Source organism: Anopheles maculipalpis, chromosome 2RL (assembly GCF_943734695.1).
Source record: "Anopheles maculipalpis chromosome 2RL, idAnoMacuDA_375_x, whole genome shotgun sequence".
In the NCBI taxonomy this organism is placed as follows: Eukaryota; Metazoa; Arthropoda; class Insecta; order Diptera; family Culicidae; genus Anopheles; species Anopheles maculipalpis.
Window position 1 is genome coordinate 48,204,362 of NC_064871.1, and position 24,293 is coordinate 48,228,654.

At 43.8% G+C, this 24,293-nt stretch overlaps 4 protein-coding genes across 4 annotated transcripts; 1 reads left to right on the top strand and 3 right to left on the bottom strand.

The window, feature by feature from the left end:
• Positions 1-8,075: 8,075 nt before the first annotated feature.
• On the bottom strand, positions 8,076-11,742 carry LOC126557501 (myotubularin-related protein 9). The gene is made up of 3 exons (XM_050213296.1): positions 11,576-11,742; positions 9,597-10,531; positions 8,076-8,785 (listed from the first exon to the last, which is right to left on the bottom strand). The coding sequence occupies exons 1-3, from the start codon at positions 11,723-11,725 to the stop codon at positions 8,092-8,094; spliced, it is 1,779 nt and encodes a 592-aa protein (XP_050069253.1). The 5' UTR covers positions 11,726-11,742; the 3' UTR covers positions 8,076-8,091.
• An 824-nt stretch (positions 11,743-12,566) lies between these two features.
• On the top strand, positions 12,567-13,923 carry LOC126558294 (peptidyl-prolyl cis-trans isomerase D). The gene is made up of 4 exons (XM_050214286.1): positions 12,567-12,663; positions 12,734-12,981; positions 13,043-13,360; positions 13,434-13,923. The coding sequence occupies exons 1-4, from the start codon at positions 12,567-12,569 to the stop codon at positions 13,920-13,922; spliced, it is 1,152 nt and encodes a 383-aa protein (XP_050070243.1). The 3' UTR covers position 13,923.
• Positions 13,924-14,902: 979 nt separating this feature from the next.
• LOC126558136 (histone acetyltransferase type B catalytic subunit) lies at positions 14,903-16,241 on the bottom strand. Its single transcript, XM_050214092.1, has 2 exons — positions 15,470-16,241; positions 14,903-15,388 (listed from the first exon to the last, which is right to left on the bottom strand). Exons 1-2 carry the CDS (start codon positions 16,238-16,240, stop codon positions 14,903-14,905), a joined length of 1,257 nt encoding a protein of 418 aa, XP_050070049.1. The 5' UTR covers position 16,241.
• Positions 16,242-18,400: 2,159 nt separating this feature from the next.
• Positions 18,401-18,935, bottom strand: LOC126559548 (CDC42 small effector protein homolog). Its single transcript, XM_050215718.1, has 3 exons — positions 18,735-18,935; positions 18,546-18,652; positions 18,401-18,457 (listed from the first exon to the last, which is right to left on the bottom strand). Exons 1-3 carry the CDS (start codon positions 18,874-18,876, stop codon positions 18,449-18,451), a joined length of 258 nt encoding a protein of 85 aa, XP_050071675.1. The 5' UTR covers positions 18,877-18,935; the 3' UTR covers positions 18,401-18,448.
• Between the last annotated feature and the right edge of the window lie 5,358 nt (positions 18,936-24,293).

Genomic DNA, 24,293 nt, shown 5'->3' on the forward strand with positions numbered 1-24,293 from the left:
CCCTAACCCTACTGCTATCCCTTCCGCCCTACCAGCTCCCTCCCGAAGTAGTAAAAAGAAGAAAAAACCTAGTTAGATAGTATGATCCGATTTCATCGCTTCTTTCTATCTAAACACACCGTTACCCCAATCCCAATTTATTACGGGCGCTCCCCCAACCTCCATAGATACCACTAATCATACGCCTATTTTCGCCCTATCCTGGAATATCAGAAGCCTTAAATCCAACATAGATGAATTAAAACTCCTTATTAACAAGCACAATCCTAGCATAATTACTCTACAGGAAACCAAACAAATTCCATCTCTATCTAACACTCCATTCAATAACTATAACTGGTTCTTTAACATTCATCCTACCATCCCACACCACAATGTATGTTTAGGTGTTCTTAAACATATTCCCACTAAAAAAGTTAGACTAGCCACCACCATTCCATCGGTAGCAGTAGAAATAGCATCCCCGATTCAAGCAACCGTAGCTTCGTTATATCTATCTCCTTCTCTCAACCTACCTCCTCTACAAAACGATATTCCTGCTCTACTCTCCCAGCTCTCCCCTCCACTGATTCTCATTGGAGATCTTAACGCCCAACATAATTCCTGGTGTTGTCCGCTTACCAATTCCCGCGGCAACCTCTTAGATAGTTTATTCACTACCGTAGATTTGCAAGTTCTCTACAACCAAACCCCAACCCGCGTTTGCCCTTCCACAGGCAAAGGAACCATCCTTGATTACTGTGTAGCGTCATCTTCCATGACACCACATTTGCGCGTCGACGTGGACATAGACACTCACAACAGCGACCATCTCCCACTTTTCATCCACAGTCATTTTCGCTCTCAGCCGTCCCTTGTACGACCTCGTTGGAAATATGAGGAGGCTGATTGGGAAAAGTATCAAACCGAAATACGTTTCAATCTTCCTCTTGACGAAATCCTTCCTATCTCCCGCTTTGTAGAAACTATAGAAATAGCAGCTTCACATAGTATCCCCCGTACCAAAGGTAACACATCCTCCCGTAGAAACGTCCCCTGGTGGAAAGAGACAGTCGCGCGGGCCATTAAAGCCCGTCGCACTGCCTTACGCCGATTCCGCCGGGCTAATCTTATCCCAGATAACTTCTTTACTCCCATCCTAGCGGAACGTTACCGAGAAGCAAATCGCTCTGCCAAAGAAGCCATCCGCGCAGCGAAAGAGAGTAGTTGGAATCAGTTTGTAACTGATGTCAACCCTCTCTTGACCTGCAAGGAGCTTTGGCGACGGGTGAGTGTGCTCTCGGGCCGTAACAAACAATCCCACGCTCCTATAATTCTTAATCAACCTTCCAATCCCTCTACTATTATTCCTCCAGTTGAGGTACCTGAAGCTTTTGCAAAACACTTTGCAAACGTTTCAGCTACCGACAATTTTTCACCACAATTCCGCAGACTCAAACTCAAAACCGAAAAAATGTCAATTCCCCAAGTAGATGCCACTGACCATAGATACAATAGATCATTTTCGATAGCAGAACTAAACTGGGCACTTAGCAAATGTCAGGGCAAATCTTCAGGCCCTGACAACATAGGTTATCCTTTACTTAAACACCTTCCTCCTCAAGCCAAATTAACACTCCTTAATATTTACAATAGTATCTGGTCTGCCGGGAATATTCCGGCGGATTGGAAATCTAGCCTAACAGTCCCAATCCCCAAACCCAAAAAACCCACTAATGAAATAGATAATTACCGTCCAATTTCGCTCCTTAACTGTATGGCTAAGGTGCTGGAAAGGATGGTAAACCGTAGACTAGCACAGGAATTAGAAGATCGCAACCTCCTCAACAATAACCAGCATGCGTTCCGGTGTGGTAGGGGTACGGAAACGTACTTTGCCAGACTGGACGATTTACTAGATAAAGCCACAAGTAACGAACACCACATAGACCTAGCAATAATAGACCTTAGCAAAGCTTTTGACCGGACATGGCGTCATGCCATCCTTCTACAGCTGTCCCGCTGGGGTTTTGGTGGACTTTTAACCAAGTTCATTGAAAGCTTCCTCACGGACCGGACATTTAGAGTATTAATAGGAACCGAATTATCCAACCACTACACATTGGAGAATGGCGTCCCACAAGGTGCCATTCTCTCTCCCACTCTTTTCCTCATTAGCATGGAATCCCTTTTTTGCTCTATTCCTTCAGAAATCCAAGCATTCCTTTACGCAGACGATATTATCCTGGCCTCGTCTTCTCGTTCTGCTTGCGAATCCCGTAAACACCTGCAAACAGGAGTTGACAGGATTCGACAGTGGTCGAGAAAGACGGGTTATGAAATATCACACACTAAATCCAAAATCCTCCACATTTGTAAACACACTCCCTGTAAAAACCGTCGACCAATCAAATACAATAACACACAAATACCCAACGCACGGACTGCCGACATACTCGGCGTAACCTTCGACAGTCGCCTTTCCTTTATTCCTCATTCCAACAGAGCTAAAAACGAAGCAAACAACCGGCTGAACCTGTTCCGGATGCTCGGAGCCGGCAAAGCTCGGGCCTCTCGCATAACCCAAAACCGCATCATCAACGCTTGGCTCCTACCCAAACTGCTCTACGGCATCGAGATTGTTTCACGCGAACGAGCAACCTTCGAGAAGAGAGTAGCACCTGCTTACCACACCGCCATCCGCTATGCCACTGGTGCATTTGTCACCAGTCCGATCAACTCCCTCCTCTGCGAAAGCGGCCTCCTTCCTATGCAACACACCATCACCAACCGATTAGTCGCAGCTGCAGCTCGGATCCTTGAGAAAGGACTCGACGTAACTGCTCTCATCACCAGAGCAAATGCAGAACTACAAACACTCACCAACCAACAGCTACCACCGATCATCCAATCCACTCGCCAGGGAATTCGTCCCTGGTACTATCGTACACCTGTCATAGACTGGGAACTTAAAAGTTCTCTCCGGGGAACCGGAAAAAGCAGCCACATCGCCAATAGTACCTTTACACACTTAATACAGACTAAATACAGACAGTTTCATCATATTTTTACAGACGGCTCCGTTCATCTGGACTCAGCCGGTTGTGGGATCCACTCCTCCACGGACAACTGCGCCATCAAACTTCCTAACCACACCTCCATCTTTTCCGCCGAAGCAATAGCAATGCAACTAGCCGCCGACGAAGGACTACAGACCGACCGACCGAACGTCATCTTCAGCGACAGTGCCAGCGTTCTGGCTGCCCTCGAACACGGCACATCGAAGGATCCCCACATACAGCTCCTAGACTCCATACCTGTATCCCCGACAATCGTTTTCTGTTGGATTCCGGGTCATTCCGGAATCATTGGAAACGAGAAAGCCGACCAACTTGCCAACGATGGTCGGCTCCGTCCTGACGAACCATACAACATACTTTCACGCCGTGATGCCATCCGCCTCACCAACACCATCATCTCCCAACACTGGAACATCACCTGGTACAACGTAGACCTCTGCAACAAACTCCGTCCCATCAAGCACAACACCGCTTCATGGGAAGACACCAAATCCAGTCATATCCAACGAGTCCTTTCCCGCCTCCGTATAGGTCACACCCGCCTTACACACTCTTACCTCCTAGAAAAATCCAGTCCTCCACTTTGTAACTTCTGTGGCGTTGACATCACCGTCCGCCACATCCTCACCGATTGCCATGGATACACGACACACCGAGCCACCTGCCAACTAGAAACTGATCCCACGACAATCCTTTCATCCGACAAACTTCAGCAGAACCGCCTTATTAGATTTTTACGCATCAGTAATTTATACAAAGAAATTTAAGCAATAGTTGTAACTTATCCAATACCATACGCCACAATCGCAATAGTTTTCCATAATATTTAAGCCACATATGCAATAGTTTTGTATTTGATTAAATCAGTTTTTTTTACAGTAGAGAGGCGAATGAAGTCTCTAAGACTCAAAGCCTCTATAAATAAAAATATATATATCAGGATAACATCTATTTGTTATGAAAATCTCTTCGGTATTGCTGACACTTCTAGTACTCAGGAAGTATTGCTCGCAACAGCAGACGAATGTTCTGCATACATAAGACGCGTAATTATTCAAACAGCAAAAGGGACACGCTTGGAACGACCGTCAGTAAAAGTAGTAGTATTGGACGTCGGACAGAATGCAAAGAAGTGCTAAGGCAAACGTACCTTCGCACGGGGGGTATACGTAAAGTAATAAAATTTTATCTAGCGTAACCCAAAGTTACTCTAAAGATTTTGGTCAGCGACTTTGTGTTAGCGTTGCCTTCACATAAGCGTTATAAATATCGCCACAAGGATGAGTTGACTTTAGCCGTAAAGGTTCCTATACTAAGATGGTTCCATTTGCAAGCTCGTAAAAAGGTTTGCATTGGATCATGAGGATTTACTTGTTGACTAAACCATGCATTGAGTTTGAAGACAAGTACGTTCAAAAGCACTAAATCAAATCCAACCATGTTTCGCTCTACGCAGCAAAACACCCCTGATATTCAAAATGATGTTCCTCTTAAGTACCACGAGGAAGTTTTACCAACAAACTGTACCAGAGAGCTAACTAAGGTGGACCCAAGATCAATCGATTGCTCGGATGTGATCCCTAAGGAGATCCTGCCGTCATTCTCAAAAGGAGAGTCGTCAATTAATAAAATCTAGAACAAGGGAAGATGGGTTCAAGTTGGGGGTTATACATGCGCCAAGATCAGGATAACCTCGGTTTGTTACGAAAATCTCTTCGGTATTGCTGACACTTCTAGTACTCAGGAAGTATTGCTCGCAACAGCAGACGAATGTTCTGCGTACACAAGACGCGTGATTATTCAAACGGCAAAAGGGACACGCTTGGAACGACCGTCAGTAAAAGTAGTAGTATTGGACGTCGGACAGAATGCAAAGAAGTGCTAAGGCAAACGTACCTTCGCACGGGGGGTATACGTAAAGTAATAAAATTTTATCTAGCGTAACCTAAAGTTACTCTAAAGATTTTGGTCAGCGACTTTGTGTTAGCGTTGCCTTCACATAAGCGTTATAAATATCGCCACAAGGATGAGTTGACTTTAGCCGTAAAGGTTCCTATACTAAGATGGTTCCATTTGCAAGCTCGTAAAAAGGTTTGCATTGGATCATGAAGATTTACTTGTTGACTAAACCATGCATTGAGTTTAAAGACAAGTACGTTCAAAAGCACTGATCAGTATCCCACAATATTGAGGATTGAAATCAGAATTCGCTTCACAGTCGTGTGCCTGTCACAGTGTTTTTTTGCCTGTGTAACCCCCTTTTACCTTGAAAACAGAGAATTCCCCCTCTCGATAGACCCTCTCGAAATGAGAGGTCCATGTCGAAATGGATAGACAATGAAAACGGATACATGAAGTTCTTGCTGCATCAAATCTCCGACGGATCTCCTCTTCCTAAAAATCGCTTCACTCCGTTGCCGTTCATTGGCAAATCCCTATCCTCCGTTGCTGAAGCCCTTTCCGTGCCCGGCAAATTAATCGCAAACGGTAAAAAACTCCTCCTTAAAACCCGTAGTGACCGGCAATTCCAATCCCTCCAAACCCTTTCCAAACTTATCGACGGTACCAGTGTCAGTGAGACCCCACATTTAACCCTTAATAGTGTTCAGTGCGTTATTTACTCTCCGGACCTGAAAGACATGAGCGACGAGACCATTCATAACGAATTTGAAGACCAAAATGGTTTGTCAGTACGCCGTTTCACCCGCAAAATCAACAGTGATATAGTTCAATCCAGCGTTTTTTAAAAACAATCCGCCTCGGTGCTCTTCAAGTGTCGACTCGTCCTGATTACCCAAAACCCATCGAAAACGGAAAGCAGCAAATCCAACCACTGTATAGTTCTTAGAAAGCTTGTGCAGCAGTAGGAGACAAGTAGATTCCACGAGTCCTCCTGATAGTAACGAGATCCAAAACATCGTTTGAAAATTTACAAAAAATCGTAAAACTAATTTACGTAGGAGTACTAACTAAAGAACTAACGTACGTAGAATTAATCATATCACACCCGAATCCAGTTAGATGAGATTCAGACCCGCAGCTTCGAGATAATAGCACTTCAGGAGGTGTGCTGGAAAGGGTACAATGGTGCGCCAGTACCGTAGCAACTGCACGATCATCATCGCCAAGGCGGTTGCTACGAGTTTATATTACGCGAGTACAGACTACGCTGGAAAGCGGAAATCGATTATAACTGGCGACGAAACGTGGATTTACGCATACGACCCGGAAACAACGGGCCAGTCCAGCGAGTAGCGTTCTCCGAATGAGCCGAGGGCCAAGAAGTCGCGCCAAAGCCGGTCGAAAATCAAGTGATGCTGACGGTATTCTTTGACTACCGTGGGGTCGTGGTCACGAGGAATTTCTTGCGAAGGGCCAAACGATGAACAAACAGTACTATCTAAGCGTAATGCGGCGGCTAATGCAAAGTGCGTAAGGTGTAATGCAAAGTGCTGTGTAAGGTGTAATACAGTAATGGATCCTTTTGGTTTCTGTAATTCGCCAGCCGTTTTTATTAGATATGTGAATCATGTGTTTCAACCTCTCTTGAACAGTGTCGTAATGAATTTGTATATGGACGATATAATTGTGCATGGTGTTACTGCTGAGAAGTGTATCTATGAATTGAGAAAGGTATTCGAAAAAGTGGCTGAACATGGTTTACGTGTAAAATAAAAAAAAATTCAGTTCTTACAAATGTCTATCACATTTCTTGGACATTTTGTGGAAAACATAACTATATCACCGGGACAAGAGAAAATTGGTACGATAATTAAGATTAAAAAACTATCTGATGTGAAGACAGTTCAATCGTTCCTAGGACTTATAGGCTTCGTTAGGAAGTTTATCAAGCAATATTCGCTTATTGCCAGGCCGTTGCCAGGCCAGGGTTATAAAACATTGAAGGATTATCGCATATCGGTTACAAATATTGAAGGAAGGACGTCCAGAACGGACCCCCGGAGCATCCGCTCCGTAACCAAACCGCAATCTGCTTGGTAGGTCACCTTCAAAGAAGATGACAGATAGCCAACTTAAGCTCAGTTCAGACAATGACGTCTCCGCATCGGCCCATGGTCGAACTGTAACTTATATGGTTTTCCGTTGGCAGTAGGTGCCATCTCTACTACCCTGTTTACATTCCGCGCTGGCCCAGTCGTCCTTGAGACTGACAGTCTCAATGGCTCTAAGGCCCAGGTATTGTTCATGATCCGAGTCATCAACCGTCATACTTAAAAAAAAAATAATAATAATAAACAAATAGAAGGTAAAAAGTTGATTCAAGTACAATTGTGCAGTTAAGAGATGAAAGGTGCCATAAGGCCCAAAAACTCTATTATCTTTTTAAAAAAAGTGACTTTGAGCACCAAGGTCTAAAAATTGTCTCCATAGCCAAATATATCATTCCTAGAGCCAAATCTGTAAAGGGTAAAGACTTCTACAAGGATATTGTATCATGATCTTACTCTTCTTTTTTTTTTGTCTGGAAAACAACTTCGACACGATGTTGCCACGCACAACTGAGAATGGGTAAGAACCTTATCTCCCATTTGAAGACAACATATGGACTGGCCAACGATGTATGAAGAGGTAGGCGTTCTGTGAACAATTTTTCGACTCTCTTTTTACCTCTTGTCATCTCCAACAAATAAGAAAAATAAATCAATTCTCTGTGTACAAATAAATCCAACCACTATGGGTGGGAAAAAATGTAAACAGAACCGTTAAAAATATATCAATTGGTTTACGTGAGCTGTGTAAAATTTAAAGAACATTCTATGCGAAAAAGATATTCAAATCCCCTTTCAGTTGGATATGTGCAAAAACCGTAGTACAAATTACGTACGTTCATTGCCACGAGTGAAACGATAGAGAGACTAGCATCGTGGTCGTATCGTGAAAAGAAACTGTCTACCAAAAAATCAAACCAAAGAAAGAACCAAATCTATTACACTCCTTCATTGCTCATGCTATCCACGTGCTCCTCCTGTTATCAAAAATACTTAAACACGCGTAAGGCTTTGTTTCTATTCTACTTACTAGATCCTAGTGCATCTGATGATACACTCTCCTCGTCGCCATCGTCCCCGGGATCGTCCATCTCCGCGTGTCGGTGGTGGTGGTGCAGTTCATCACTGTTGTTGCCATTCTTTTCACTACGCACGATCTGATATTCGCGCTGCAGGTCCGCCAGCTGGCGGCGCAATTTGACCACCCGGCTGCGCAAATCCTTTTCCCGGCTGACTAGCGCTTGAATGTGGCTAAAGTTAATCTTCAGCTGGGACTGGTCGATCGACCAGCGCGTGTACAGTTCCGACCACAGCACAATACTGATAGGTGCAACCGAGGGCCATATGACGGCCGGATTCGGTTCGTACAATGGGTTTAGCAGCGACTTGACCACTTCCGGCCGGTTCAGGTGTGACCATAGGCTTGTCGTGCGGGTCGTCACCTTCAGCTGTACCCGGTCCCGTTCACAATCGCCCAAAAACGTACCGTACTGGCTGAAGTAGCTGTGTTCGAACATGGTCACCAGTAGCCGATGGTCGTACTCGAAGCTGCAAGGAAATTGCGCGTACAGCTGATACACACAGTCGAGAAACAGCAGAAACGTTGCGCTGGAACTTTTGCGCCGCTGATTGGTTGGTGTGTAGCAGGAATGTTTGTGGCGGGTTGAGAACGGATATCCGCCCTGCAGCCACTCACGATCGATAAGAGCTTGCAGCCTGGTGAAAAAAACGGGGAGCAAAGCAAGACGGAACAATTTTAAAGCGCTTGGGTAAATTATAGCATATTTCTCTCATTTGAAACTTAAGAACTTTCAAATGTTAATTTGTAAAAGCCACGGTACACAAAGCGTTAACTCAACATTGAACCAAAAAATCCATTAAATTTTTTACGCTTCGTATACAAGGGGTTTGTAAATCGCAAATTAATAAACCAATTTTAACTCATTTATTGTAATTTTTCAAACACACTACATTTTTAAAATTAAAAAGTGGATGTTTTCTTCGTTTGCCATTATTTTGGTTTATCTTTTTTCGCTTCGCTTGGAGATCTCGGTTCATATACAGTGACTTTCAGAAACATTTCATCTTATCCATGCGTGTAAAGCCACGGTACATCAAGCCGAAACTTAAAAAAGTTACGCTTGATTTGGAGAGAAAGGCACAAACTTTACGTCAAAAAATTTGTAGCTCGCGGAATTTCTAAGCAGAGTAAAACCAAAACCAGTGAGGAACAAATAAAATATCCACTGTTCAATTAAATATATTAGGCGCGTTTAGAAAATTACCATTAGTCCGGTATGATAAAATATGATTTTTTAATTTTAGATTTACAAGCCCCCGGTATACAAAGCTTAAACTTTTGGACAGAATTTGCGATCAAATTTTGAGTTTACGCTTCGTGTACCGTGGCTTACAGACGTGTTAAGTTCAGTTTCAAACAACTGAAATGCGATTTGACGGTTTTAGCTTCTCTCCTCGGCTTTTCCGGATTAATACAAACCGAACCATTTTTGTTTCTGTCTCTTACCCTCTGATCGTACGGCTGTCGGGATTAAGTATGATTTGCACCAGCGATGTTACGACGAGTGTCGTATCGAGCCCTTTTCCACCGTGCACCAACACTGGACTGCCCTCCTGATCGAGACACTGGGCCACGACGCACGCCGCATTCAGCGCGTTCAGCACGAACCCAAGCCAGCCGGACATTTCCAGCCGCGTTAGCCATTTGTCCGTGCTGCACTGCACATCGTTGCAGGCTTCCATCAATTTGATAAAGCTATCTAACAACGCCGACACGGAACTAAACTGCCCGATTGGCCGTGTCACCTTCTTCCACTGGGAGTAATGCTGATCCGTTTCCGTCGTGCTGCTCTTACCCTTCGCCCACGTGTCAAAGATGAAGCCCTTCTTGCTCCGGCCCAGCACCGCATTCAGAATGGCTTCGTCCGCCCGGCAACGCTTCGTAACGCCCGGGGCAGCCAGGGGTTGGGCACTGCGCAGCATGACCGCACCATTTGCGTGGCGGTAGGAAAGCACCGGAAACCGGCCACCATCGCGAAAAGCGGCCGACTGGATGATCTGCTCGTCGGTGATGGAGCGGGCAACCACGAGCCGGGCACCGTAAGTAGGACAGACCTGGTACGAACTGTTTACCGTCGTCAGCCGCCACTCGTCAACGTTCGCTAGCAGTTTGCCAAATTCTTGCTCGGGTCGGTACAGGGAGTATCCGTCCTCAAGGATGTTGTACATCGGGATGTAGAAGAAGGGATAGAGCATACGTGTTTCCTCCAGATTAGAAAGTTGTTCGACCGAGTTCGAAATGTTAAAGTACTCCTGCGGGGATGCTATTTTCAGTGCAATAATGCGCAAATCTTTACATTTCAGTATGATGGTACCACCCTCGAGGATGTTGTTGACAATGTTGGGCTTTCGTTCAACAAGGTCGATGTTTTGATGCAGCAGCTGAAAAGGGAAAAAATATTAAAATTTTTAAAAAATCATAAACATCGTTAAAGCTAAAAAAAAACGTAACACGAGATCGTTCTGACCGTACAGCTTGCGACGTGTGGTTACTACAAGCGGAGGACGGTGACAAAGGGGACGGGAATGTAAATAAAAAACAGACAAGAGAAAGAAGTCCAGGGGATGTCGGTAGCACCAAGAAGGGAGCCTGCCACAAAGCAAGCTTGAAAACGTGTACGACGTGAAGCCAATAAGCCAATATCAAGCCTAGAAGTTGGCAGTGGGTGGAGTATTAAGGGATGAAGGCAACGAAGTACCGAAAGTCCGTCAAATTTCGCTAGGGACACTAATCGTATACCAGAACGATCGTTTCAATTTCAACATTTTTTCAAGTTTTTGTCTCTGAACTTAGAGCGGATTTTTGTTTTAATTAACTGATCGCAACGGAAATGATGACAACTTTCGAAACTAATGCTTGTGCCGTAAAAGAATTGGCTTTTAAGTTGGAAAACAGGTAAGAGGTGGAATGAAGGTGCTTTCATATTTTAAACCCTGAGTGGAACGATATTAAAACGGTCTAAATGGAACAGCCGATGGAATTCCTATTGGCGTTATTTCTAGCTTGAACTACATTACTATCTTATCGTCATTCGGGTCGAAAACACAACAATTTGTTTTCTTATTATTGCACTGAAAATAAAACTGTGCATGCCATTTTCTGTCGCAGTTTTTGCGCTTTTTTTAGGTTATTATGGCTTCCTCTTCAGGACGTTGAAAGCATGTCTACCTGTCTACCTACCAGGAAGGTGCTATAATCAAATTACCTACCGGAACACAGAGAGCTATAGCCATTGCTATAAAATTCAATGAAACACTGATACGTACACACTACAGACGCTTAATTCTGATAGCAATTGCTTTCGTAGTAGACGAGATACAACGAAATTTACTGATCCATATGGTAACCATATGGTAGATAACACGCACACAGACCATCAGCAATCTGGTGTCGGTGATAAAGCAACAATACGTTTTCCAACTTACCCACAGTTCTTGAGCACCCTCTTTTCTCGTGCTCAGGATCAAATGATGACCGGTAATGCAAAGCGTCCCATCGATGGGCCGATCGCTTAACTGATCGTACAGCAGGACACCATCTAGCTTAGGCGTCAGTATGAGCTCCGCGAATTCCATTCGCGTGCCTTGATATCAGCGTCAGCTCACGAAGCGTCCTTTTCTAGGGTTATGGTTCAGATAACACCGCACGAGATCTGTAGTGTTGCAGCTCTGCTTCTGCTATACAAAGTACCGCCTATAACCCTGCTCACGTATGGCGACGATTTAGTTACTTCTTTGTTATCTTTGGTAACTATTTTACTTCTGCCGGATGTCAGGCTCACCTACAGCGTCAATAGTATGATGTGGACGGATTCCCACAAGAACCATATGTATCATCAGGCAGCAGAGAAGGATCAGATATTACCACACTATTTGTAGCGAACTATCTTTTCGCACACTGCACAGCACCCGGGTGCATGATCCGTTCGGTGAAAGGAACTTTTTCATGTTGTAAATTCCATTGCCACACACGACTATTTAGGTTAGCTGGCTCTTGATGATTGTGCTGTTGCTGCTGTACGGCTGCTGTTGCTGCTTTATGTCAAGTATTCAAACAGCATATAAACATCGTTTCATCGTTGTCAATCTTTTATGTTTCCCAAGTAACAAAATGCGATTCTCTCACTATGCCTCGTTATCAAATTGTTTCTTCTCGCTAAAGTGAGAATCCAGCGAGCATATTCTTACTTCTCACTATAGTGAATAGTGCCTGTTAGCTATAGTGAGGAGTGAAATTTTGTTCTTGGGACGTGAGGTTTTCATTTCTCTCGCTATTGAGTCAGCGCGAGAGCCTTTTCTCACTATTAAAAAAACGTAAACAAAACAAACTCTTATCAATTTTGTTGGTAGCATTTTTCATTATTAACGACGCAAATAAACGTGGTCGAAATAGTTTTTCCTAACAAAAGTATCTCAAATGGGAACAAATACCGAGGGAATAAAGGTGCAGCGGTCCGTACACGATCCCAGCAATCCGCTGGTGTATCTGGATGTAAAAGTTGGCCAGGAGAGTGGTAAAGGATCCGTCTTTTCCTTAGCAAATGCGGATGTTCTCATCACAACCGTTCCGTAACTTCATTGCAGTGGGACGAATCGTAATAGAACTGCGTGCGGATGTTGTACCAAAAACGGCCGAAAACTTCCGGATCCTGTGCACAGGCGAGCGAGGCGTAGCACCGCGCACGGGAACGCGCCTTCACTACAAGGGCACACCGTTTCATCGGGTAAAATCATTGTTCATGTCACAGGGTGGAGATATCGTCCACTTTAACGGAACCGGTGGAGAGAGTATCTATGGTGAAACGTTTGAAGATGAAAATTTTGACTTACTGGTGCGTACGATTGAACGTTGAAATGTGTGAACTATACTTACCACGCTCTTGACTTTTGCAGCACGAGGACGGCGCAGTGTCAATGGCAAATTTGGGCAAAGCGCATACCAACAATTCCCAGTTCTTTATAACGTCCGGCGAGTGTCCCCATCTGAATGGAACGAACGTGGTGGTTGGGTACGTGTTACGGGGCGGCAGTATCATCGGTGAAATGGAGCGCCATTCAACCGACGACGGGGATCCAATCGTACCGATCATCATTGAAGACTGTGGACAGATCACGCCCGGTGACGATTGGCGTATAAACGATGACGATGATAAGGTTGACACATTACCACCGTTTCCTGATGATTGGAACCGATTTTACGATGAGTTTACGGTACATAAGTAACGACACGCCGGGTTCGCTTTACACACCCAAACTCGTCTAAACGTTTTTCATTCACCCACAGGTCGAGGAAATGCTGCAGTACTTGAACGCTATTCGAAACGTTGGCAATCAGTACTTCAAGGCGGATCAATTCGTGCAGGCAAATCGGCGGTACAAGAAGGCCGAACGGTACTACAATTTCTTTACCAACCAACTAAACAAACAGTCACCAAGTCGGGAAGGTGGACAGCGCACGCTGCTGACTGAGTTTCAGTTGGTAAACTGTCTTAATCAAGCGGTTGTCCAGTTGCGATTGAAGGACTACACCAGCGTTGTGTACGCGTGCGATAGTGCCCTTGCCATCGATCCGGACAACACGAAGGCACTGTATCGTCGGGGAATGGCACAAAACGAGCTGCGTAACTATGAGCAGGCTCTGGAAGATCTTAGACGAGCGCTGAAGCGAATACCGGACGATCGGTTGATTCAGACCGAGTACGAGCGCACGCGGAAGAATCTGCAGGAGTACACGAACCAGCAGCGAAAAGCGTTTGCCAAAATGTTTCACTAGGAGAAGCAAACCAGAGCTTGGCGCTACCATTTTTATGCCTACATTTTTGTATGTACGACCGTCGTTTGTTAAGTGTAAATGAATGTGGAAAAGTCCAGATTTTCCTGTCTCGTATGATTGTTAATAAATGTTTTAACTGTAACTCAAGGTGAAAATCGAATTGTACACTGCGGTCACGATTGGTGCTGAGAATAACAACTCTTTTCAAGGAACTGACGGGTACTTAAAAGTATCATGCGAATATATATCCATCTCACAGGATAAGCTTCCAATTTTAACTTAACTTAATTTTTATTGTACGGGAAGGTCGTTGCGGGATTGATTAGCGATGTTGATTCGAATCCTACAAAAGCTTTAAAAATGGGCGGCCGGATAATAATGCGATAGCGGCACCAGTCATCACATGCCAAGACCGGGGTTCAAATTTCATCGAGACCGTCCCCTTTCCGAGTAAGGATTGACTACTCAACTACGTAGTATTAGCAAGCCAAGTCTAGTAAACCGTTAGATGGCTGGCGTGACCTTATGCGGTCGTTAAGACAATAAGCCAACAAAAAGAGTTTTAATAGCTTTTGGCGATTCGAATCCCTCTGGCGACTATGAAACTCCTTAGGAGTGAGTTTGATGAAGATTCCCAAAAGAGTTTAAACACTCTTTGTGATGCTAATCCCAAAAACGTTATAAAAACTCTTGATGGGGAGCTTACCTAAATCGTTTATCTAAAAAAAAATTAAATCACTCACTCACTCTTACTCAGTACGCACAACACTAGTCACGATAAATGATGAGAAATGATAGATTTATTTGAAAAAAAAAAAATACACCGAGAACGAGTACGAATGATGCCGTGCAAAAACATTTAATACCTTTTACATCGCGAACGATTCCAGTTTCAATCCAAAAAAAGAAAGAAATACATAATGATAAGACAAAAACACAATCTCCCAAGAGCGAAAAATAAAGAATGAACAAAGCCGGTTCTAAGCCTCGGCCAACAGCTTCTGCAACACCAGCCCATAGATCTCTTCTACCGCCTTATACTCCGCGTTCAGTGATTCAATGCGCTCGGAAACGCTGGGCAGGCCGCACATGGCAACCGTGACGTCTACACCCCGCTTCTTGGCCCGGGCCAAATCACGCCGGTGGCGGCTGTAGTTCATGTTGAGCCGTTTCTTCACCTCGATGCGGTATGCACGATACTGTTCTGCGTTATCCGTATCGGTGACGCCCAGCCGCAGTATTTCGTACACCACACGGCATTGCTTCGGATTGATGAGGTAGGTTTCGCGTGCCTGATGCAGCATGTCCTTCGAAAATCCGGCGCGCAGCTTGTCCACTGCGAAAGCGGGCAACTCTTTGCAACGCTTGGCGTCCACCACCGACCGTATGTGCTGGATTGCTTCGATCGGTTCCTCGAACGTAATGTCCGTAATGTTGTCCATCTTACGGAAATACTCGTAAGTGGTCTGGCGAGAGAGGAAGCGAAAGGATTCATGTTAAATGTAACCTTAAGGAGAAAAAAAATTTCCCGCAGGAGCGAAACTTACATGCTTGATCAATCGTGTTGCGATGCCTAGCTTCTGGAATGGTGGAAGAATCAAAATCTGGCTAACCCTTGGCCGAACCTTATTTGGGTAGGAGTAGTACTGGTACACGCTCACGTACCCAACGGTGGCGTATCGAACGTTCGACGAGTCATTTGCCGCTGATTCGTTGTTGTTGTCCGTTTCGTAGCGCTCGTACACGGTAAAGAATAGCCAGAGCGGATCGATTTCAACTCGGCTAAAGCCATCAATGTACCAGAACGAGAACATCTCGAGACGCGTGTGGAACTTCATGTACTCGGCATCTTCCGCACTGGCCACATACACCTCAAAAGTGCGCGCTCCACTGCCCTTACCGTCCAGCTGAAACTTAAACTCGTCCACCTTTGTACCGAGCGGCCGGAATGTGGGCGCTTTCGAAGCATGGACGCGCTTGAACTCGTCCAGATTTGTGTAGTAGCTACCGTTCTCCACCATGTCCGCCAGTGACTTTTCGACATCGTCCGCCTTCAAACCCTCCGTTTGCAGTTCCTCCACCTTCTTCGTGTAGCTAATGTCGAAGTACAGATCCAGTGGGCCAGCCGAGGCCATTATTTCAATCTTCAAATCCCGGTAGCCAAAGATACTTTCCGATTCACCGAAAATTTGATGGGCCATCTCCGGTGCGAAGACCAGTTCCTCGTTTTCTACATCCGCTTCGTCCCGCACCAGGCGCAACCGGGTGCAGTCGAGTGCGTAGCTAACATAAGCTTTCAGGTCCGTGAGTTGCGACATTTTGCTTAACACACAAGCGGTATCCACCAAGCTGCTCCACAACAAACAATACCAGATCTCCCGAAGTACTGCAATGGGAATTTGCGCCAAAAAGGAGCTTGTGTGTAAAGCGACAACCGGTGCAACATGAATTAGGCGAATGTTCCCTACCAGTTCACTCATACTCGGCAAGAATTTTGCTGTTGCTTACCTGATCGCAGTGCAGACTGACGATGCGCTGATTTGCAATGTTTTGTGCGCGAATTCGAGACAAATTATACTAATGCAAACACTTTTCGTTAATGGCCGGAGAAAGTGCAGGAACAAAACTAGAACGCCGAACCGAGGGAACGTTCATAAACATTCTGCGAGCGTTTGACAGATGTCAATTTTGCCATTTTTTATTGGACAGCTAGCTGACATTTGCAAATTATGTGCAATTTGAATATTAAACGTGATCGACCGTTATTTTATAGATTCCAGGAGGGTCTCCTAACATTTTTTATAATTGATCCTATTTGTTTCATGTTGCATTCTTCAAGCTAACGTTTTAAGTTAGCGTTTTTAGGTTTGTTCAACAAACAAATGTAAATGTGCCATTTTTACCCATAACATCTCGAAGTTGCGATACCGTACGTCGACGGTGTAGAGAGGGAAACACTATTTAGAAGAACCCTTTCGTTAAAAAGTTCTTCCAAAGAAAAAGCCACAATTCTCACGTAATGAGATGCATTAAAATGGTCAGATAAGGGAATGCTTCCCAATCACTACAAAAGTGAAGTTACAGAGAAAAGCCGTTTACGATCGGCTTTTAATAGCTAAAGCGAAATTATTTTTTCATTTGACACCAACTAATCACCAATAGAAAACGTGAAACGGAAGGGCAACCGTGCGGCGACTCCAGTACGAGCGGCGAGAAAACGGCTAATCAGCATTCGCATTAACAGGATCCGGCTAGGTAGAACTACAAGATAAGTTGATATGTAATTCTCGGTCAAGCTTACCAGGCTGGCAATGCGCAACATCAACTGCTGAATGTGGATGGGGAAAAAACGTCAGGACCTTTTGTTGCCACCACTAGAGGGGGGGAATGTATTATCTATTTTCTGTTCTTTCCTTTGCTTGGGCTTGAATCTGGTGGGGAATCTTTGGGGGCCATCTCATGTGATCCTCGGCTTTCAAGCTGCTAACAACTAATCAACAACTATTGGTAGGTGATCGCACCTACCTGGATCTATATGGGTGATCGATACCTATAGCACCGATCGACGCAGGCTTTTCAGCGAATGACGTGGACAGAGACGGCGTCGTCAATGAATTAAAGCCCATTGCATGAGGGGCAGTACAACATACAACGATCTGACAGACCGTGAGCGGTACCTAGCCCTAAGAATTATTCGTTCGTTAGCATAGATTAAAATACACATAACTTACGGAAATTATGCGAAAATATCTGTTCTTTATTTTCTTTATTTTTTACCAAATTAATTCTTTTCTTACGTTATCGCGCACGCGTCTAGTTGAGGAAGAGGAAGCTTCTAAACCTACACTTTAAACGCACGCTTTTCATTGTTTAAAGAATAGACAAGTGAAACGTTACAATCGTTTCTACTACATACCAGCAAAATATGGATTACCTTTTCTTATTAGCTTAACTACTATGTAACCTAAACGTTTTGCACCTCAAACAGAAACAACTTTGTTTGATAATCGAAGAAGAATTCGTTCCTTTTTTCCTCCTTGGTGGTGGTAGTTTGCTAGTCGGCAGTTATTAATAAATGAGTTGTGTTCTTTACTGCTGCCCACCATTAGCTTCATCGTTTATCGATAGTTGTAATAGGAAAACGTTAGATAATATCAATATAGAAATTATTTACAAATGTACAAAACATGAGTCGCAGAAAATGCAAGTGCATTTTGCATCAGTAGAAGTATTGTCATCGTGTCCGGTGTTCAACAGGGAATTTTCTCTGTTGGATTTCTTTTTACGTCTGTCAGGTTTTTTGTTTGTACGGATGTTCTAGCTTATCATCTGTGCTCCGTAAATGCTCACTGATATGATAAGTCGCACATCGTTTCAAAAATTGCTTTACTAGTAATTTGGTACTTTTAACAGCTTCACTAATCTGCAAAACTCTACCGAGTTGACGAAGGTTGACCAACCTCCGTACCATGTGTTTGTGTGCGATGATGACTTATACTGACTTATACTCGTTTGGCTGGTTAATATCAGCAAGTCTGCAAATAAAAACAGGACAAATGAAATAAGAACTTAAGCAATTTTTAACAAATATCAAATTCTATGGTAGAGTTTAACAATACAAACCTGTAACCTTAGCGAATTCATCTCGTATCCACCTTTACTTTGCATCTGATTCTGTAAGGCGGAAAGGTGGTTCGTGGTTAGCTCAACATCATTCGAGCCAATGTGACCTGCAATGAAATGCGAAGTTTAAATGTCAATTAAATAACGAGAATACTGCACATAAATATCCATATAGTTGACGATACTGACCGGTGTGAACGAAGTTGGTCGGATTACCGATCATCGATCGATCGATCCTCAACCGTTGGTGGTGTCTCCGGCGGCGAGGGCTTTGGGGTTGATGGAAACAACAGGAAAACCACTGCAACCAAATGTCACCTGTACTGGCCATCTTCTTGCCGCTGGTAATCGTCTGGCCGTGTTTCTGCTCCACGATGGCAGCGATTGATGTTACTCTGATCGATAGCAAACAGCCTGTGCCTGTGATAGTTGCTGTTCTCCGATCGTCTGATTGGGTCAGAGTCTGTAACGGAAGAAAATTTATGTAAAAAAATAAAATAATATAAGAATAACCTTCAAAACAATCTTGAACCACACAGCATTCAAATAGTTTTTGATCGGTAAGAAAGTGCTGTAACAATCATGTTGGTACATGTAGTTCCAACGCTAGAGCATGACCTTGACAGAAAACAAACGTCTCCGGTTGGCAGAAAAGGGAAATTTTAAGCTGATTCTTCAAGCCACATTACACTTGCCGGATGTCGGTAAATTGGCCTCTTCATTTGAGTAATGATCGATGCCGACCTTTCGCTCCACTTTTTGTTTCATAATTTGAAAACAGACACACTAATGCCCAAAACGTCTACAATTAGGTTCAACATTGAGATCGACATGAAACGGACAAGTAAGAAGGCAGTTTGAAGGTGATGAAGAATTTAAAAACTTTGCTTGAATAGTGGAACAACAAAAATACCATTAAATGATCCAAAACAAGCCCAACTTAGTTCGGGGTAAATGCTAACACTATACACTGTACGTAGGTTTATTTAGTCATGTTTCTCATTTATCATGCTAAGCGCGAGGGCGTGCGTGTTTCGCACGTGTGAAGCAAATAGCTGATGCCAACGGTGAATAAACGGATCAATGTTATGCTCCGTTTCGGAGTTTCGAGGGGTCTTACTCAGCGTGAGGCACAACCCCTCTGCGCTCAATAAAAAAGGGTTCAAACATCCAGATTTAAGAGTGAAAGGAATTGGGCGATTTGGTTGAATGGTGAAAAATGGATCAACCCAACGGAAAACGGTAGTGCATAAGTAGTCGGAGGCAGCACCAGTTTACTGTAGCAGGTCTCACAGGAATGAAAGTGAACATTTCGAAGGTCATAAGACATTATACACTTTGTTGTGCATTAATTATGACCTATTACGAACAAGCATGCGAATCGATCGATCGGTTTCAAATTTAATAATCCAAAAACATCACAGAGAAGGTTTTGCTGATGGGTAAACTCTCATACTCAGTATCGCTGATGGGATACTCAGTTCGGGAGAACGGTCCGGATGGTATTTAAACTTAGAGGACCGGCAGCCATCGTCTCTATCACGTGTAATCTGTCATCCAACTCAATTGTGATTCTTCCCACAGGATCGTTCGTCAGATAATCCACAGGACGAGCAACGTGCTCTGCAATTAAGTAGCCAGCTGAAATACGAATAAATGAATATCAAACATGTTTAGAGGAATCCGGGAAAAGATAGATTCCGGAGTGAACAACTGTCACTGTTTATTGCTATGTTGATATTGACACCAAATTTAATTCAAATCCTAATGTTCTAGATAAGAATTTTGACTACATTGTTTCGAAGCATGTAGAATTATGTAATGAAGCGGAAAAGCCATGACCTCAAACGGATCTTGTCAGAGTAGCCGATAATCGTCGTCAAAAGTTTGAATGCATAAAGCTACAATGGGTTCGGAGACCAGGGCGACACCCGAGCGGCTCACGCTGAACGATAGGTGGTTTTACGGTTCAGTAAGGTTCCGTGCCACGTGTACAGCGAAGTAGAGACGACTTTTCAAATGATGCGTGATACCGGAATCGATTCTTGTATTGTTGGGTCATATGTTGCGAATATATCGCCTCGTATGATTTTGTATTCGTCGCGCTAGACTTTACGACTACTGTTCATGCGGCATTCGCAGCCGATTCCGCAGTTGCGTGATCAACATTAGTTAGTAATTTTGTATGCTTAACATGTGCGCTCTCTCACTAGAAGGCACCTCACGATCATCACATCTCATGCATCGGCCGGGATCTTGCTGGAAGTAACGTTTATGGTAACTGTTTGTTTCAGCACTGTGCCCGTAATCGACAAGTTCGGGTAGCGGTGTGATGATTTTACTTTTATTCCCATAGGTGTAGCTAGACGCGATTATTACAGCCACAGGTATACACAGTTGACGTGCTCGTGCCACTAAGTAAGGTTGAACTTGTCATTTACATCATGGAATGGAGATGGTTAGGTTTCCATGTAGGTGCGCCTACCCCCCCCTTCACGATGGAAGTGCCAAAGTGCCGAGCGTTGGTTGTGTCCGCCCAGTTTGGCAAAGAGCTAGGCGAATAAAAAACATTCGAAATAAGGGTGTGATGGGTTTTTGCCAGACAAGGGGGACAGAAGAAACGTATACTAGGGGAAACAAAAAAGTGGTACAGACAGCATGCCCAACAGTATTGCATAACCCTGGACCGAAGTGGATACGATGGAACAAATTGTTGAGCATTTCAAGCTCTTTTAACTACAGTGGACGACATAGCAGGTGACTATAGTTTGCTGTCTCTAATTTTGTGTTGACGTTTGAAAACGCTTTTGTGAATTGTGAAGCTCAAATACACGAATAATTCTAGCTGCGATATTAAACAAACATTTCCAAATATCCGTGATTCATCCGCAGCAAAAGCTTCCCGAAAGAGAAGAAAGAAAGTATAAACATTATGCAACATCCCGCACGCCCAAACCTTAGTTGATGCCACGATGCCAGTCATCCGGCAACGGAACGGAACTGAGCATGTCGCGTCACCGATTGTAAAACAGAAAGTAAAAAGAGCCCGAAGAATGGAGCAGAAAAACGGGAGCTCCGGTGGTTAAGCGCCACCCATGCCACACACATACATGGATGGTGTTAAAAGTTAAACAATTCTTCCGACATGCTGTAGGTTTTCGGGTCTAGTGGATCCCAATTCCGGTGTCCATTATTGCGCGATCGCGAGCAGTTGCTCTTGCTTTCGCCATCCGACACCAATGGACTTGGTAAAGTATACCCTCTTCTTGCAGCTACCTGGTACTTCATCTTTAACCGAAGACGCTGCGCGGCGCGGTATATTCGGTATTGTTTCTTGATAATAAGGAAGCATGCTTTTCGACAGTGATTCAGCCGCGCACTATCAGGGTGGCGTACGGTGCCGAGATAAATATTGAGCAAACTTTGCAACCGGAACACTCGACAGAGAAGAGATAAATCTAAAGTGTACAGAGACCATGAAGTTTGCGCGTGGAACGGGAAGCAAATGATAGAAAGAAAAAGGGTCACCCTGAAGAGTGTTTTTACTAAACAGAAGCAGTACTTAAGCTTCCAACTACGTACACGTTTCGAGTAAAGTACGTCGTTCAGTTACGCTTTATGCGGTCAGCTAAACTGAAAGTGTACAGTGAAAACCTAAGGCCAGATTTTCGTTTTGACTTGCTTGATGTATGTCAGTGTGTGTATGTACGATAGCTGCGACTCATTGATTTTCTTAGGCTGTTAGTGAAAAAAAAAAAGAAAAACCTCTACTTGTATCACCTGTTCCGTTTTTGGCTCGGGATCTAACGAAAGTGATCTTCAAGTTGCTGAAGATCGCTTCCGATAATGCTTCATATGGTACCAGCCGTGAAGTTTGTAATGATATGCAAAAAAAAAAAAACAAAGCATAGAGCTTTGATGTTCATCGAATTTGGTTTAAAATGGGAAAACTAAGTTGGAGAAGAGATAAATGTTTATCTTATTCGTAGATCAGATATCTTTACAGGGGTGTCGTGATGCGCTGGTAAAATTCGCCACAGTTTTGTAATTCTAATTTGGATGGCATTCAAATATGGCGCATATTCTTGACGTTGTTCAAGTTGAAGTAGATTTTTTAAATATATTTTTGATCTGAATTATCTGCGCTCAATAAAAAAGGGTTCAAACATCCAGATTGAAGAGTGAAAGGAATTGGGCGATTTGGTTGAATGGTGAAAAATGGATCAACCAAACGGAAAACGGTAGTGCATAAGTAGTCGGGGGCAGCAATGACAAATGACAAACTAATTAATGATCAATGACAAAACTAATATAATGCAATACAAAAATACAGTACAATAAATACAAAAAAAAAAAATTAAACTCCATCTTGGATAGAATCGAGAAATTACAATGGATCCCAACTCTACATGAAAATGTTCCTAAAGATAGTTTGAACATTTCCGGTATGGCCACGAGAAAAGAAATTTTTTTCAAAGATGATGCTATGCTTCAATAAAAATATTCCTTTCGATTCCAAATGAACACCGAAATCGGTTCATTTGAACACACTGCCGCATCCGAATTTTCTATCCTTCAACATCATGCCTATTTCATAGTTATTACACGGCCTTTAATAACGCCATTACCGATTATACGGCACAATTAGTTTCATTTTTCCCATCGCAAGCCGATACGAGCAAGCGTGTGTCTTCTGTATCTTGGCTCCGAATTCAATGCCACCGATGTTCATATGCAAAAATTTCTCTAGACGGCTAAGGAAATGAAAAGAAAAAATGAAGCTAAATACAAAATCGGTGAAGAGGCACAATTTTCATGCACTTCCGCACGCGCGTAACAGAATTGTGATAATTAACATTTTCACGCGCACGATCAGCAACGTGTTTGAGGTGGCAGTGATGGTACGAACTGTGGGGGGGCACATCTGTGTGGCACGTGGCTACTGCGTGGTATGGATGCGGAAGACGCGACGACTGATTCGTCAAAAACAATTAAGAGCTTCAATTAACACATCACTGGTGTAAGCAATGGACAACCTGGACCTAGACGACTTAGCCCACAAACAGGACCCGAAGTCTAAAGGGGTTAGGGTTGTGACGAAACCGAAAGGGATGAACTGTACAACAAGTTTTGCTCTAGGGAAAGGGTACCGGTACCAGGAAGTGTAAGAGTGTGTGTGTGTGTGTGTTTGTTGGTTTCTTCTTCGCTGAAGTGATGGGCAAGAATGAAGAAATGGCGGTGATTGAATGCTGGAAATGGAAGCGAGTTATCGTCCAGGAAGTGCACAGGTTTCGAGGGAATCAGGTTTTATCGAGGTGAGTATGTCCCTTTCTTTTAAAAGCCCTGATTTATACTTCTGTAGTTGCGAAGGTGCAGCAGGCCTATTACTTTAAGCATCAGTGCCGGCACTGTACGTGACATGCTCCAACAACACCAGTGACAGCACTGCCTTGCTGACCTGTTTCTGTCTAGTCATTTGAGCAGCGTTTTGCACGGAGAACTCCTGAGACGGGTTTGTAATGTTAGCAATCCGGAAAACTAGAAGCCCCCGGGAATCGGGAATCTTGTCTTGCAAATATCATTAATCTAATTAATGGAATATCGTACATACGGAATACCGGTAAGTAGGACGAAAAGCTGGAAGGTTGTACGCTACTATCTCGTCTTCGTTGGTTCCCGTCACAAAGCAAAACGTGACCAGAAATTGGGTCACAAGGTTGACGGATGAGTTTTTGGAGCATGAAATGG

What these genes read in the sequence shown, in the direction of transcription:
- LOC126557501 (XM_050213296.1), bottom strand. Translation starts at nt 11,725, where the DNA reads ATGGAATTCGCGGAGCTCATACTGACGCCTAAGCTAGATGGTGTCCTG. An exon ending in AGGGTGCTCAAGAACTGTGG is followed by an intron (nt 10,532 to 11,575) that starts GTAAGTTGGAAA and finishes TTCCCTTTTCAG; the next exon opens with CTGCTGCATCAAAACATCGA. An exon ending in GACAGCCGTACGATCAGAGG is followed by an intron (nt 8,786 to 9,596) that starts GTAAGAGACAGA and finishes TTTTTTCACCAG; the next exon opens with GCTGCAAGCTCTTATCGATC.
- LOC126559548 (XM_050215718.1), bottom strand. Translation starts at nt 18,876, where the DNA reads ATGGCCAGTACAGGTGACATTTGGTTGCAGTGGTTTTCCTGTTGTTTC. An exon ending in GACCAACTTCGTTCACACCG is followed by an intron (nt 18,653 to 18,734) that starts GTCAGTATCGTC and finishes ATTTCATTGCAG; the next exon opens with GTCACATTGGCTCGAATGAT.
- LOC126558136 (XM_050214092.1), bottom strand. Translation starts at nt 16,240, where the DNA reads ATGTCGCAACTCACGGACCTGAAAGCTTATGTTAGCTACGCACTCGAC. An exon ending in CAACACGATTGATCAAGCAT is followed by an intron (nt 15,389 to 15,469) that starts GTAAGTTTCGCT and finishes CTCTCTCGCCAG; the next exon opens with ACCACTTACGAGTATTTCCG.
- LOC126558294 (XM_050214286.1), top strand. Translation starts at nt 12,567, where the DNA reads ATGGGAACAAATACCGAGGGAATAAAGGTGCAGCGGTCCGTACACGAT. An exon ending in AAAAGTTGGCCAGGAGAGTG is followed by an intron (nt 12,664 to 12,733) that starts GTAAAGGATCCG and finishes ACTTCATTGCAG; the next exon opens with TGGGACGAATCGTAATAGAA. An exon ending in ATGAAAATTTTGACTTACTG is followed by an intron (nt 12,982 to 13,042) that starts GTGCGTACGATT and finishes TGACTTTTGCAG; the next exon opens with CACGAGGACGGCGCAGTGTC.